The sequence below is a fragment of the Odontomachus brunneus genome, unplaced genomic scaffold, assembly GCF_010583005.1.
Source record: "Odontomachus brunneus isolate Ranch 3 - 2012 unplaced genomic scaffold, Obru_v1 Obru_scaffold_075, whole genome shotgun sequence".
Taxonomy (NCBI): Eukaryota; Metazoa; Arthropoda; class Insecta; order Hymenoptera; family Formicidae; genus Odontomachus; species Odontomachus brunneus.
In genome coordinates, this window is record NW_022639525.1 from 1,408,237 (window position 1) to 1,424,642 (window position 16,406).

The 16,406-nt window shown below is 36.7% G+C and overlaps 1 protein-coding gene across 1 annotated transcript in view; it reads left to right on the forward strand.

The window, feature by feature from the left end:
* The first annotated feature begins 9,129 nt into the window (after window positions 1-9,129).
* The window catches only part of LOC116847181 (cyclin-dependent kinase inhibitor 1-like), a 31,119-nt gene continuing 23,842 nt past the window's right edge, over window positions 9,130-16,406 (forward strand). Inside the window, exon 1 of the mRNA XM_032821906.1 lies at window positions 9,130-9,262. Coding sequence (XP_032677797.1) covers window positions 9,243-9,262 — 20 coding nt within the window. The 5' untranslated portion in view covers window positions 9,130-9,242. The remainder of the gene's footprint in view (window positions 9,263-16,406) is intronic.

A 16,406-nucleotide genomic window follows, 5' to 3' on the forward strand; every position in this document is an offset into this window, starting at 1 on the left:
ATCTTTATTAATTCACTTGAAGAGAGTATACTTGTTACAGAACGAACTCCAGCAACGGCCCGCTCTGTCCCGCCAAAAACTTCAACTGTCATTCACGTCCGCGCGCCGGACGAGGCGTCGCGGCATCGTTGGCAAGAAAGTGCGTGCCGGCAGCGGCAATAAATTACGATCTTTCCGGTAGATCGGGGTAGTCCTAAATGCACGCTGTAATGCCCGATCCGGGGGATCGCGAAACGATGTCCACAATAGCCAAAACGAACTCACCCGGTAGCATTTCACTCGCCAACGGTAGCACGCGCCCGTCCGCATTTTTCGTCCCCCCTAACCCATAACCATCGGCGCTCACAACGTATATTAACTAATGCCCAGTAAACACGCGCCCATGGAAGATCCAACCAGCCGCTCTAATTAAAGGACATTCATATCGAGAGGTCCGCTTTCTGTCCGACCCCTTTCACTTTTGGCTTTCGCGAGAACTGGTTCCAGTGTGTCTGTTCGGGTCGGTGTCCATCGTGCAACGATCATTCAGCAGTTTCTCTCTGCATACGATTTCGCACTTTCCAATTCTTCAAATTGTTCGTTGCTCCGAAAAGGTAACGGATGAATTCCGAGTCTGATTGTTGTTAAACATATATTCAAGCATATCTCGTTCTTTGGGTTCCTTGGAATGAATATGCAGAGTGTCCGACACGACAATGCCAGTGTACAGGTAGATTGGGTCGAACATTCTCCTATCATTTTGCAAACAACCACGCGAAATTTTGAGTCATTAGTTAAAGAAAACTTGCAAATGATCGCCATGCGTGATGCGGTACAGGTAATTACGATTTCCGTTGTGTGCATCGCGGAAAGAAAGTTTGATTTTATTAACACGAAGTTCGGTTAACGAACTAATGTGTTTTGGTTAAAAGAAACGGAATTTCTGGTTGTTGAGATCTCAAATTTGAGTCATAAGAAAAATTCTGTGTTCTTTTTTGAACCAACCGCATTGGTTCGCTCCATTAAAACAACTTCATACAATACAAAATAATACAATCAAATTTTTTTCCCGTACATGTGCATTATCCTCCTCAATCTTAACGTCCAATCAACTGAACATTTTTTCCAAGTCTATAATTTGCCTCTCCTTAAACTTGAAGTATATAAAACCACATATCCAACATGCTGGACTATTAATTAGTGCGTGGGAAATTTTTTCTTAGCATCTTTTAAAAGTGAAGTCTTATTAAAAAATAAAATTCAAATGGAAGATTATTAGTTTTTTCCTTGAATATAATAGTATTCACTTTATTAAAGTCGGAGGAAATGTTCGAATAGAGAAGTTAGTGAAAGTTTTAATGTGATAAACAAAATAAATATGTGTAAATAAAAATCCAGAAATTTAACGCGATAAGTAAAATGAAAATGTACGTAAGATCCGCTGTATTAGCCCGGCTCCGTTCGCTAGTAATCGCTCAGTCGAGCCGACGGTTACCGTTAATCACCGCATTTTTCATACGGAGGTTGTGACGGCGGTGGTGCTCGTGAAGAACCACGTGCGATATCGGCCTTGCGATTTCAATCGGCGCCTTTGCCACGCATCGCTCATTGTTAAGCTAACAATAATCCCATTGACAGCTAAATGCGACGGCGGAGATATTTTAAATCTGTCAGTAGCACTTGCGCGTCATACTCGAGCATCGGCTTAATGATGTAAGCACGTGAGTCGAGTGATTCGACTGTTTGGAGAAGAAATCGTTCTTTCATGCCGCGCGCATAGCATGACCACCGATGATTCACGATTTCTTTATATTTAACCATTTTTCCACGATTGGTTAAACAAATGTTTGAATATTCGCCACACACTTGCTTCTTTTTCGGCATCTGCGCACATTTTGAAAGTTTTAAGAGCGAGAAAGCAAGAGAGAGAGAGAGAGAGAGAGAGAGAGGGAGGAGGGGGGAAAAGAAAGAGAGAAAAATGATTGAATCATCGAATAAGACACTTTCGAATATGCATGGAACATAATGCGTTATAAATTGATTTATAATTAAGTCGCTCATATGCAGAAAGAAAAAGTATCTAAAGAATAAAAAATATTTTTATATGTACACATATATATGTACTTTTACATTGAGAAAAGTTTTTTTACCACAAATGAGAAAATATATATTTTCTTAAAATCTCTTATAATAGCAGTTGTTTATTCTATTTAAAGAAAATAATTGAAATTCGAGTACATTCATTATTAGTACATAAATAAATATCTTTTTAGATGTATTTTCTCTCAGTGCACATGTATGATGTAAATATAAATAGTAATGTACAGCATTTAAGTGTATTTAACATAACAATGAAAGAATTATGTTGCAAGGCAATATAAGGAACATTACATTTCAAAATTAATAAAACATAATGTGATTAAAAATGAAAAAAATGAAATATTATCTAATAATATTTCCCAAAAAAATATAAGTAAAATAACACAAAAAAATCATATAAAATATACAAAAGTGTGATAATATATAATGATATGAATAGTAAATGAATATATCACTTGAGACAGAGGAGGGAAAGGGAGAGGGAGAGTGAGGAGGAGAGGTGCATTTCTCTGGCTCCCGATGAAATTTCAGTAGACATAGCCCCCGCTCTCGTCCAAGTTCGATCCGTCGCTCACCGTCGATGGATTATGGTTACACGGAGTAAGTGCGTTTGTGCTGCGTGCGGTTCCTCCGTCCGTCTGTTCGTCCGGGGATCTCTCACGGAGGGACCTTTCCTCCGATTCTCTTGGCCGGTGGACCAAGACACCGCAAAAACTGACCGTGTCGAGTCGGCCAGGTTACGAATCCCAAAGAGCCAACGTTCCACGTCTTCCTCTCTCTCTCTCTTTCTCCCTCTCTCTCACGGCACCTTGTGAGAATCGTCGTAAATTCGATTGTGATTACGCCGCAAAAACGACGGCGAGACTGTTCTCAGACACTCTTTTTAGAGAGCGAATCCGCGCGAGTTATTGTCCATCTGCTGCTATAACCGATGTCCCTGAACTACCATTAACCACTGGATCTTCTCCCCTTTCAATCTTGACATATTGTATTCTTAACCCTACGCGCCTGGCAATGTGCTTCTTACGATACTCGCCTTTCTTCTCTCGTTTCTCTCTTTCTTCGCTCTCTAGGTCGATCGTATAAATTACATTGGTCTGCAAAAAGGAACTTTTCTTGTCACATAGATCAAATTATGTAATTTGTATAGTATTTTTTATGCTGAATTAAAAAACATGTAAAAAGATTTTTACTATCCAGAATTCTCCAGTGATGTAATATTCAAGTTCAAAAAAATTTGAAAGAATTAATTTTTTTTTTATATACACAGACATAGCTTATCTAATTTAAAATATAAAAGTTAGCGATATTTGTTAAGTTAGTTGTATTTGGCTTGTGGAACGTCTTAAAAATAAAAAATGCCGTATCAGTTTTTATCAAATCTTGTATTTGACTGCAGAAAAATCTCGCAAAAAGGAGGTAATACTTTATTAATCAATACTGTCGTCCCATTACGATAATTTATCTTCCATTATAATTACTTTTTCTTTTTCCTTCTTTTCTCCTCATTTCTCTCTTCTTTCATTATTCTTATGTCCATTCTCATATTTCCAGAGAAATTACGCGTTAAAGCGTATTCTATCGTAGCATCTGATCTAAATCTGAAACGATGGGCGGTAATTGTGGCGATTAGCGATAATAATGCGTTACCAGAGTTGATTTTAAAAACACACGTCCGTCGCAAGAAATACAAGAAAAATAATTAGTAAATGGCGAGCCGAGGAAGGAGAATCGCAGGCAGGATGCCTCGCCTAGATCCTGTCTGGAGGCCAAAGAGAAGTCCTTCGAAGCGTGAAATCACTTCCAGCCTGAATATAAAGAGCGAAAAAGCGAGAGAGAGAGAGTGTGTGTCCGTTTGTGTTTCGGTCGTTCCGTACCACCGCCTCCGCAACTGCGCTGGAAATGATCGCGCGCCTGCTAGCCTTCTTCCCTTCGTGCGTCCAGAGCTTTGATTACTTTCCTCGGCACACGAAGAAATCGCTATTAGCAGCGGTTAAGATGGGCCCACGATACGACTGCTATGAACGCGTTACTCAAGTGGCCTCTTGAGCCATCCCGTTACGTTTTCCTCTCTTCATTTTTCCCTGACTCGTTCAGTTCGTTGTTGTGATCGAAGATTAGGATGTATGCTCGGTCGCAAAACGGCTTGCACACGGCTTTGATCGAATGAAATTGCAGCGCTACAAGTCACAATTAAGGGAATGCCATGCTTGAAGACTTTATTGACAAAATACCGACCTTTTTCTGCAAAGTAGTCTTTTTTCATGTAGTATTGATTGCACAAAACTACAAATGCTTTCACACAATAAAAGTACGTGCAAAAATGAATTGGAGCATTGCTCGATATGTGACGAAAACGACGAGAAGTTCCAAAATTGACATTTCGAAGCTGACGTTGCTTGAAACAAAAAATTCTGAACGTACATAATGTTCGCTTCGTTCAAGAAAATTTCAGAGAACATGCTATATCTTTACAACTGGATTTAGAGAAACTTAAAATATACGAAATGTTTGCAGAAAGATTTCTGTATATGTATAATTTATTTCCTACCAAATATGGTAAAACAAAGCAGCACATATTTATATAAGATCTATATGTACATACAAGAAATACAAGAAGAGTAGCGTGACCGTGCTGGCGCTTATTTGGCATGACGTTTGACATTCGCCTCTACTTTATAGACATTTCTGTTAGTTCATCCTCTTAGTTTAGTAATTAACCTCTTAGTCTTAGTAGTCTTTGGCCCCCTTAAGAGCCACTGCTGATGTGTATGCGCGATAATCGGTTATGACAGGAGCCGAAGTGACTGATGTGACAAAATTTGGAAAAAAAATTTACTTTAAAGCATATTATAAAAGAATACTATTTTTTAAAGTAATTTTTATATATTTTATATAAAATGAGATAAAATGTGTGAGTGTGTCAAATATATGTCAGTAGTGGCATGCAATTGTTATGACTTGAAGTACTGCAACATTATATTATATAAAACTATATAATATATAAAAATTAAACATATTTTAATTAAAACATAATTAAAACACATTTTGATTGCTTTGGTATTTCTAATGTTAAAGATTATAATAATTTTATCACGATAAGTTTTAAAGAGCATTCCGTATCCGATAGAAAAAATTTATTTCCAAAAATTACTAAAAAATTAATTCCCTTACTGGAATGCATTGCGAAACTTATCGAGGTAAAAATTTTCTTTAATTTTTTATCTGTCCATATATGTGATATAGATATTTTTTCGATTACCAAAAGATTGATCTAATTGTATAACGCGTTGAATTTCATTTCTGATGAAGATTCAAGAAACAATAAATAATACAAAAAACAAATCAAATGACAAATAATAACAATATATCAGTAAAGCTATATGATCACTTCGTTATACTAAATCTTGATTAAACGCAAGAATCTTGATTAAATCTTGATTAAACGCACAAACTTGTTTTACGCAAGCAGTTCAAAGGACATCGAGATATTGCTGAAAGAACTGGCACAGTTACATCGCCATACACAATCCTGCAAATGAGTCCGTTTAACTCGATTCGAGCTGTTTCGTTTTTTATAACATAGCCGTCCGTGTTCGAGGAACAAGCTTCTATTATAAATAACGCTTCATTGCGTGAAAAGAGGCGTCCGATGAAAGTCATAAATTTCGCATTTCAACTTTAACGATGCGACTCAAAGGCCGGACGGGGAGCAGCAGATCTTGTACGGAGAGTTCGCGCGAGGTATTTAACAAACGGCGGTGGTGCGCGAATCGCGCGACGAAGCGAGACGAGTAACGCACGCTTGAATTCCGGGATTGCCTCGTAGCGAGCCGTTGATCGCCCGATGAAAATGAACGGCCGGCGCGGGTTCTCGTTCTGGGTACATTTTCGATTACTCGCCGAAAGTGCGCCACATCGAGATAACGGTCGCTACGAACGAGCGAATTGCGAAAAGAGGAGGGGAAGGGAAGAGGGGAGAGAGGAGGAGGACGCGCCGCGTTTTAAAGTTATCACGGAGGCGAAGGAAGTGCTCGGGCAAAAAAGAAACGGTCAGAAATTTGTTGCCAAGCGGGTTAACGTACTTTTATGACTCGCAGCGCGCAGTATATGTCGCATCCGGTGTACCGGTGGCTCGGAGAAAGGAAAAAAAAGTGCTGCGAGAGCAGGCTCTTTGTAACGCGGGACAGACAGAACTTGGAAGCGTTACGTGTTACCACAAATCGCCTAAATCCGATCGATTTTTGAGTCGTGTTGTCAGTTTAATCCGCGAGTATTTATGTATCCGGATTATCCGCCGGTATCACCCGAATATCACGAATTGAATCAAACTTTCTTAATGAAACCTTTTGTTGTTGTTCTTTTATGTCAATGTGCGCGCGAGGAAAAAAGTTTGGTGGAATTAGGAGGATGAAGTCGATGACGAACAATATCTATAACACAGAGACGATCATCATTGACATAATCACGCTGTCCTTTTCGTGTTTCTTGTACATACAGAACTTACGTAAACGTAAGAACATACGTATGTCGTTTTGTTTTATCTTATACAGCGGAATACACCGAATACAGCGAATTACGTGTAGAAAACCTAAGCATGTGTAGAGATCTTTCTACAAACTTTTCCGATATTCTTAAGCTTCTTAATTCAGACGCTGAAGTACAGCAATGTTCTTTAAAATTTTAATGTTTGGAACATCCACACTTTCAGTATGAACAAGCTGCACTGAAAGAAATTATTCAATAAAGAAATTAACAAACAAATATTTCTGATCAAAATAGATGAATTTTTGTATCCAATCAGAAAACATCTAATGAGAAATATTGGTTCATAATTTTTTGATCGGTCTATCTGATAAAATGCCATTATGATCGAAAGAATTCGATTAAATTTAATCGGATATCCTGATCGAGTATAAAAATCGGTATTTTGATCGGAAACATTTGTTTGTCAATTTCTTATGAAATAAATTCTCGCAGTATACGAAATGTTTTGATTAGGCAAATATTACGCTAACTGACAGCTTGAGATTTTACATTAAAATTTTTTTTTCGTTTTCGTCACATATTGAGTAATGCTCTAATTAATTTTTGCACGCACTTTCATTGCGTTTGGAATTCTGTACAACCAATAAGACGTAAAATTTGTAAAAAATATCAGTAATCTGTCGATACAGTTCACAATTTTAGTATCTTCTTAAAGTGGCAATGAACGAACCAAATATATTTTGATTGAAGGAAACAGAATTTCTGAGCGAATTTGGTTCGTAAGAATCAAAAGTTCTGGTTTATATTCAACAAAAACATATTTGTTTTGTTAATTGTCGGGTTTATTCAATGAAACTTTTTTCTCCATGAAAGTATTAGTTCATTAGGAGATTTAAAAATATTATACTCATATCGCACTGATTTCTTTTTTTCATTGGATCGACGTCAGATGTAATAAAAGGGGTTAAGAACACGAAACTCATTTGATCCATCTTCAGTAAGATTATCCACTTCCGCCCTAATAGAAAAGTATCACTGGCTGTGATAAATTAGCCAGTAATAAATAGTAATTTTATTACTCGTACGAGTAATAAAATTATTGAACGACCAAATTATCACTTATTAGTATTAAATTTCTATAAGAGCAATGGTCAGGCAAGATATGAACGAATATATCCATTTCTGATGTAAATGAGTTTAGGTAAGAACAATAAAAAGTGATAACTTTGCCAGATATTTTATATTTCAATTTGACATATGGGGAGGTCGGAGCTATTTGGCCGTCGAGATAAGTTGACAAAATCAATTATTTCTACTGTTCTTCAACAGATTTCAGAATCAAGCAAACAGGAATTTGAAAGCCATCTTTGACATGTTTAAAAATCTTACTTAATTTTGTAACTTGTTAGAAAATATTTGAAATAACCGGTTTTATTAACTTACCCCAATATTCAACTAGCCCCAATCTCTCCCCTATGTAGAAACTAGATATATCTTGTAAATGATAATTGTCTATCGATCTTGTCTTGATACTTTTATACCTTTTATTAAAGGAACAAAATACACTTTTTTAAAAAATAAAAGATAATGTATGTAGAACTAGTGATAAGATTGTCGATTATTATTGTCCGACAATTGACGTCTCTACAATGACTAATAAAGACTAAAATAGCCCCTTAGTTTATTTACTATTTTATCCTGAGCAAAATGTCCCTTTCATGCCACCTTTCCCCTATTTATAAGAACAAATAATTGAATACTCGAGTGTCCAACTACGCAGGTACCGAATAGTAATGGTAATTTGAGAAATGTTCCATTACATGGCTTCCTTCTATGTAACACTGAAAAGATTCGGACACCAGCATAGTGCTCGAGATACCTACGTGGTCAGGATTAACTTCGCCAGTCTCGAGCGCGAATGGGGAGTGCGAAAATCGCCGAAACATATTCGTGAGTGTCGCTTCTCTGTCCACCTAAATCATCTGGACTTGATTCTATGGTCACGTCTGACGCAGCGTGTGACATGTCAACGTACGTGCGTAAACATAGTTGAACTGTCGAAATGAATGAGCGAGCGCGCTTGTTCTCGAGCGAATTCGACTTTTCCCTCTTTTTCCCGGAAATCGACTTCCTTTTTCGGACTCGCACGGTAGCCCCTTGTTGTTTGACGTACACCCCAGTGTGTTTCTCGTTCTTTCTTCCTCTCTTGCTCTCTTTACTCCTCCGGTAGTCAGCCCTCCCGCAGGCGGCGCGGCCGCCGTCCCACGTCATTCTATAAATAAAATCGGCGTCTCCACGATGCACGACCCTGTGAGCTTGCGTGCGTGCGTGCGCGTGTGCATGCGTGCACGCAGCTTCGAAATCCACAGTGCCTGTGCGTGTTCCACTTATAAATAGACGTACGTAGATGGATTAACCGCAACGGTATGCAGTTCGGTGCAGGAGCCCCTTTAAAGTACGTGGAAGCGCGAATGCGCATTGATAGTGCTGCGCCTCGTTCCGCATCCCGCTGAACGAGAAGCATGAAGCTTCAGTCGTTGCGGCAAACTTGCGAGGAACGGTTACTGTGGAATCCTACTTGCTCGGCGCGAAACCTTCGCGCGCGGAGACAATTTTTCGGTGACTGACCGGAACGCGCGAGCAGGATCGCGCGCGAGTTCTTTCGGAATAGCGTCATGTTGGCGGCGAGGCACAGGTGAGCACATGTAAATTATTTACTCGACTGGAGCGGCGGTAAAAGAGGAAGAGGAAGAGAGCAGCCTTGCAGTATTCGTTGCGAAGTAATTTCCTCGACGATATGTTTTATCAGCTTTATCAGTTTTGAATGAAGGTTATCGTATTGCAGTTGAAAACTGCAAAGTGACTAATTGGCGTCACTCACTCGTAATACGTGGCGGTGACAATTCCGGGTAGCCGGGTATTCGAGATACCATTCGGACACTCGAGTCTTTCAGGAGTTACAGCAGGCCTCTATTCTGTATTTCCTAATGCATGCGTTACGCGTCGTCGCGCAGATACAACACATAATAGCTGCTTAACGACGTTTCAAGATAACGGTACTGCCGTTAAAAATTACAGAATAACCGCTGCTTTTGCAAGATTCGTTTTTATAGCCATGGAATATCCGAATATATAGTTATTTATCTTTATTATTATTTCTTTTTATCCATTCTTAAAGTCATTCTCTATGCATATATTAAAGTTAGGTCAACAAAAAATAAAAGGAAACCAGGGTTGGGAAGTAACGCGTTACTTGTAACGACACTATTTACTATTTCGTTACTTTTTTTTGGTAACGATTTGGTAACGCCGTTACTTTTTTGTATCAGTAACGAAAAAGTAACGGCATTACATTTTCTTTAGTAACGAGTAACGAAATTCATCGTTACTTATATCGTTACTTTTTACTATGATGGCTTCTGTACACAGAACGCGGCAACGCTTGCCACGTTCTGATGAAAGTTTGCACATGATAAACAATTAATGTGCTGCTTTCCGTTTCCAGCCCATTCTACAATAAGCAATAAATCTTAAGTCATAATAAAATTGACCAATCATAGTCGACTATTATTAGAAAAATAATCTACTGTAATTGGTCAGTTTTATTGCGACTTAAAATTTATTGCTTATTGTAGAAAACCTCTAAAGCGTGATTTACAATGAACTTAAGCCATAAAATTTAAGCTTTAATCTCTAATTATTATTATTATTAATTATTATTAATTTTTCTTATAATTGACTGTGATTGGTCAACTTCTTACGGCTTAGGATTTAAAGCTTAAATTTTATGGTTTAAGTTCTCATTGTAGATTAAGGGGCGTCGCACACGAATTGACATAACAGTAACATAAGACGTATCGTAAGAACTGACCAATCACTTTGAGTATCGTTGAACCGTAAGGTCGCCATTTTTGTGAATACTCGATTGTAATTGGTCCATTTTTATGGTACGTCTTACGTTACTGTTATGTCAATTCGTGTGCGGCGCCCCTAAAGCCCATTCTACATTAGTCGCAATCGCAAGATCGCAAGGAAATTGTACCAATCATAATTGATTATTCTTCGATCGCAAGAAGAACAATCGACTATGATTAGTCAATTTCTTTGCGACCTTGCGATTTGCGACTAATGTAAAATGGGCTTTATGTCGTTATGCAATAATGTGCGCTTCCCGCTTAAATATCTTATATTTTGTCTTTATATATGTATAATTTATGTACTGTCTCTCCTACTATTCGTTTTATATGCCGATTTTAACTTTTTTTTTACAAAAGTAACGGAAAATAACGATTTTTTTATCGTTACTTTTCAAATAACGGTAACACGTTACTTTTTAGAATCAGTAATGAGTAACGGTAACGAGTTACTTTTTTCCGCAAGTAACGGTAACGGTAACGCGTTACTTTTAAAAAGTAACGTTCCCAACCCTGAAGGAAACAAGGCAAGATACTATATTTTTTCAGAATCTCAAAGAATCTCGAAGTTCTAACTTTTCAGCCAATTAATTGTTGCGATTGACATGATATACAGACATGACAGAGACAACTTTACTTTATGTTTTTATATCAGCAAAGCAATCCTGTAAATCGTATATTTTTTTTGTAATGACCAAAACACGAATATGCTGCAGTGTGACTATCTTCCTCTGGTACAAGACAAATTAGCTAGCAACCAAGGATAAAAAGTCACATATAAAATATGTACGACTCTATACTTTGACAAATATTTTTACGTTGACAAATATCATTTACTATTTTATAACAAGTAAAATTAACCTGTTATTTTGCTTCGGAGTATAGAAACATATTTCTAATAGCCAGAATATAGTATTTTTTGTCTTTTATTTATATCAGTGTAAAGCTTATCTTTACTTCGTCCGTCTATATGCGCGATTTCAATAATTTTATGAATGAAAATTGCTTTTATTATTTGAGACAGTATATCATGCACTTGCAGCCTTTATCCTAATAATAACATGTTACTTAGGTTTACTCACGTTGGAGGATATTAACAAATATCGAACAGTTATCGGAAATATCGAGACGTTCAAAAATAGACTCGCCAGCTAAATTAGTCTTTCTTACTTTTTAATCGTAATATTATTCCGATCTTAATGAACCTCAGGGGGAAGTATCTATGTTCTACAAGGAACATTTTGTGATTTTATTTTCATTGTTTCTTTTATGATAAACACTTAAATAAACACATGTCCATTATAACTTTTAGCCCAACTAGACTTGATCCCCCCTACGTTCTTTACGAAATTTTTAGTTTTTTATATTAGCATATGTCAAAACAAAATATAAAATATCTGGTCGAAGTATATATTTTTCGTTTATCTTACCTTAATATTTTTATACGCAGATTGACGAGAAGAACATATTGGGTTATCTAATAAATGATATCGGACCTTTTGGGAAGAATTAAACAATTATATTTTTATGTTGTTATAGTTTTATAAAAGTGATGCGAAGGGTGACAGAAGAGAGAAAGGGAGGGAGAGAAAGAGAGAGAGATCGCAAATCAAAACATTATTTCATAAAATTATAACGACATAAAAATACAATCATCATAAAAATACGATAGAAAGAAAATACTTTCGTCTTATTTTATCTGAAAAATTTTAAATTATTTGTAACATAAGCTATTCTCTGTTTAAAAACTTTTTGGTTTTGGGTATCCAAGCAGTACCTGCGAGTTTCCGGTTAATATAAACCTGAGTATCCGGATACCACCTGGGAAGCCAAGTTTAGAGAAATAGCCAGTTCATACTGATAGCACTAGTAGTATGCTTTTATTCAAGATTTCTCACATAAGTTCTCTCATAAAAACAAGAGGAACCTACTTGCGAGATAGATAATCTCATCTTTAACCGTGAGAGACGTACTTGCACAACCACGCAAGGCGGACTTGTGGGTTTATCGCGAAATGTATCGCACAGATTTTGCGATCTTGCGGTTGCTCTCACATCCGGTAATTCGCGACGGTAAAGAAAGTGATAAAGAAGGAACGGGAGTGAGGAAAGGAAAGGCAGAAAGAGAAAGCGAGAAAGAAGGGCAAAGAGAGACAGAAAGAGTGTGAGAGAGAGAGAGAGAGAGAGAGAGAGAGAGAGAGAGAGAGAGCTCGTGACTAGCGTTACATACGGGATTTAACAGTGTGACGTTACGTCGTTGGCCTTTCCTGTGCTCCTCGAATTCGCGGCGTGAATCTTGGATTTCTCTTCGGGGAAAGATAATAGTGTGCCGGGGTTTTAAATTCCGAGGCCAGGTTGAATGCGCCCACAGGCTCTCCTCCTTGTCCTACGTTTCCCTGCTGTATCAAGAACAATATCCAAGTTCGTCATCGTCTCGGTATAACAATGCGTGAACTCGGTGCTCGCGTGTGCGGCGTCTTGAAATTCGTCGCGGCTAGAGCACACACGGCCGGAAGTCGTACTGAGAAACATAAGATGAGGGAGGATTTCGTTTCCAGGCCTCCACGTTGATAACATTCCAACCCTTAAGAGGACGCGTCAAACTGACCCAGACACATAAGCAAACGAATGTTGATGAGAATTCTCTGATCAGAAATATGAAATATTTCTATTCTATTTTTTTCTATTTTATTTCTATACTATTTTTTTAAATATGAAATATTTTTTAAGTATAGGCTACTAATTTGCTTCAAAATTATTGTTTTATGTTAAAAATACATATCTTAATTTATAGATAAAAATGAAAGATTATATATATATAATCTTACTTGTAATTTTAATAAAATCTGCATTATAATAGAGTAATTCCGCAAAAACTTAAAACTATTAATTATCTTATTCGCTTCTTGACTGAAAACATTATGTATTTTCGTATACTCAAATAACTATACTTTTTGACGAATATAAATGTGTAATATTTATTTTTTAACTTTAGAGTACTAACATCTTTTTTCAATACTAGTTACTAATATCCGCCTTTTTGAAGAGCATTTCTCAATTATTTGTTTTAAAAACTTTTATTTTGAGCAACTTAAAATTAATAAAGAGGAACAATAGTAAATAAAATTATATTTAACAAGAAAATATGTTATCAAAAAATGGAGCATAAATAGAGTAATTCTAAAGGAGATAGTTTCTAAAACATACTCATAAAAAAGTGAGTATTAGTACTTTAGATTAAAGCTGTTTAATTAACGAAAAAAAATCCTAGAGTATTTATTTTTTAATCTCATTTTCAAATAACTTATAAATTTTTATATAAACTCATGCTTTCATCGCGTTTCTCTTTATATTTGTAATAAAATTTGATACTTAAGTGGATATTTCTTTATATAATTCTATTCCACAGACTTAAAATTGTAGATATAAGATATATAATTTTTCATAGATTTTTATTCATACGTTTACAGAATTTAAATAAACGAAAATGAAAACGCGATCGCAGATTGGGGTGTCCAAAAGATATGTGCCAAGTAATATATGCATATTTTCACGTCCTAATGCGGTTTTGGAACGCTGTCATTTATATTTACAAAACATCATTTAATATAGGATAATCTGAAAAATCAACAGTGAACGATGATCAACGATGAAGCGTATATTACACACTATATCTCTTTTACCTTTACAAAAAAAAAATGCAATTGAATGCTACCTGAATGCTACCTGAACCTGTAAAGGTCTTGGTGAAGGTATAGTGTCTCATAAAAGCTACAAGAAATGGTATTATTAAAGGAGAGAAACTTCGAACTGAATGACCAGCCACGTTTCGGTCAACCAAACCAGATTTAAAAAGATTTGTTTCTGAGGCTTCACACAATCTCTTGCTGGGCAGTTGACAGTAAAGTCATTTCTTCCTGTCTATAATAACTTAGAAAGGAAGACGGATTCCGGTGCCCAGTGCAAATAACAAAGGACAGAACTTTACTTACAGTTCTTCGTTATCAAAACACAAAAAGAATTTTCTACACTAAGTCATACTATTTATGTATGGTTAAACAACGAAATGTGACATTAGAAAATGTCTCAACAACTTTGTCGACTCAAAACCGCCAAGTTTCTTCCGCAATAGAGTTAGACAATTGCCCAAAAAATGACTTAAGTTCGTCAAACGCAAAAGAAACTATTCCTTTTTATTAATAAAGATATAATTTATTTTTATGAATAAAATTTGTATTTATTGCAAAAATAGCACCCCCGACTTGCTAATAATTTCTTTACACACTCAATATGTCGCCATTGTTACGTTTTAAAGTTCTTGTGCAAAGTTTGCATGTATTTTCGTCGAGTTTGCAAAGAGATCGTCGGAGGATTGTCGCCCCATCGTCTGCTTTTTCAGCGTGGGATGAACACGCGTCACTGACCTGCCGTATGTGAATGAGTGCGTTGCACGGGTACGAAATAAATACTAGACAGAATTCCGTGGCTGCGTCTGCGACCTACGTGGGTCTATTTTCGTCTAGCAGCGGAAGATTCAAGGGGGCGGACAGATTGCACGGCGTGTGGGTAGACTCGGTCCCATTTCGACGCTAAACGAGCGATTTATGATCCGCTTGATTTCCTTCTTCGCTTTATTCCCCTTCTCGAGGATGAGAATAAAATGAAAAAGAGCCTCATTGCTCGAAAGAGGAAAAAAGAAAGAAAGAAATAGAAGTCGTCGTTGTTAATTGCGGTGATTTATTTTTTCCAAGCATTCCGCGGTTGGCTTCTTCTGCGCCGCGGTTTAAATCTCTCTCTCTCTCTCTCTCTCTCTCTCTCTCTCTCTCTCTCTTTCTCTTCCCCTCTCTCTCCTTCTCTTTCTTTCCCGCGTGCTTATAAATGACCACAGTTTGCAGTGCAGGCAGATTGTCCGCACGTGATGAGACTTTCCACGCGCAGCTTTCCGCCGTTGGAAACGCCGCCGCCGCCGTGTCTGCCGGATGAAAACATCCGACAGGAAATATTGCCGTTCAAAGTAGAGAGGGGAAAGGGAGTGGCCTAGATAGGAGGGTTGCTTTTTTATATCGATTTAAAGCACGTTTACGCTGCGGAAAGACACGAGGGTTGGGCTACGAGCTAACTTTAAATCCGAACGGTCATGGACAGAGTAACGGAGGGATTCGTTAAGCGTGTATAAAGGGACCGTATGACGCCTCTTTCTTCGGGCTCAAAGACACGGTCGCCGGATTTCACAACAGATGTACGTACTTCTCGGTACGGGGAAAGGAGAAGTGGTGATTATAGGATTCTGTCCACACAATTAACTTTGTAATAAATATATGATTTTCGCACTCATAAATAAATACGTAGAATATTGTTGATTATCCCAATTTATTAATATTGCAAAAAGCTAGTAAAATTATGCAAATTATAATATGCTTTACTGATATGCGATTTCACATAAAAATATTAGCTTATCTGAGACTATCAATTTTAGCATGACAAGATAAACGAGAAATTTAAAATTTTATGGAGTATTGCACAATTCCATATTTATTCGAACGTGTAAAATAATTCCGTATTAAAATTCGAACGTGTAGAATAAATAAATTAACATAAATTAAATTGTTTTGAAATTTTGAAGTCTCTGTAAACCAATAACTATAACTCTCGAATAAACAAAAAAATATATGGATACTGATTTCAGATCAATCCTGTTGAACTTTCCAGGATGGTTAACTATTGAAGTACGATTCTTTTATAAAACAGAATTGAAATGGACACAGGAACGTTAATATGCACCATAAAATATAAATTTTTACACCGAAATGTATTTAATAGATATTTAAATTAATTTAAATTAGTTTAAATTAATAGACATACATAACAAAAATACATATTCTTCTATTAATTTTTTATTAATTTTTTTACAACTACCAAAATTTTA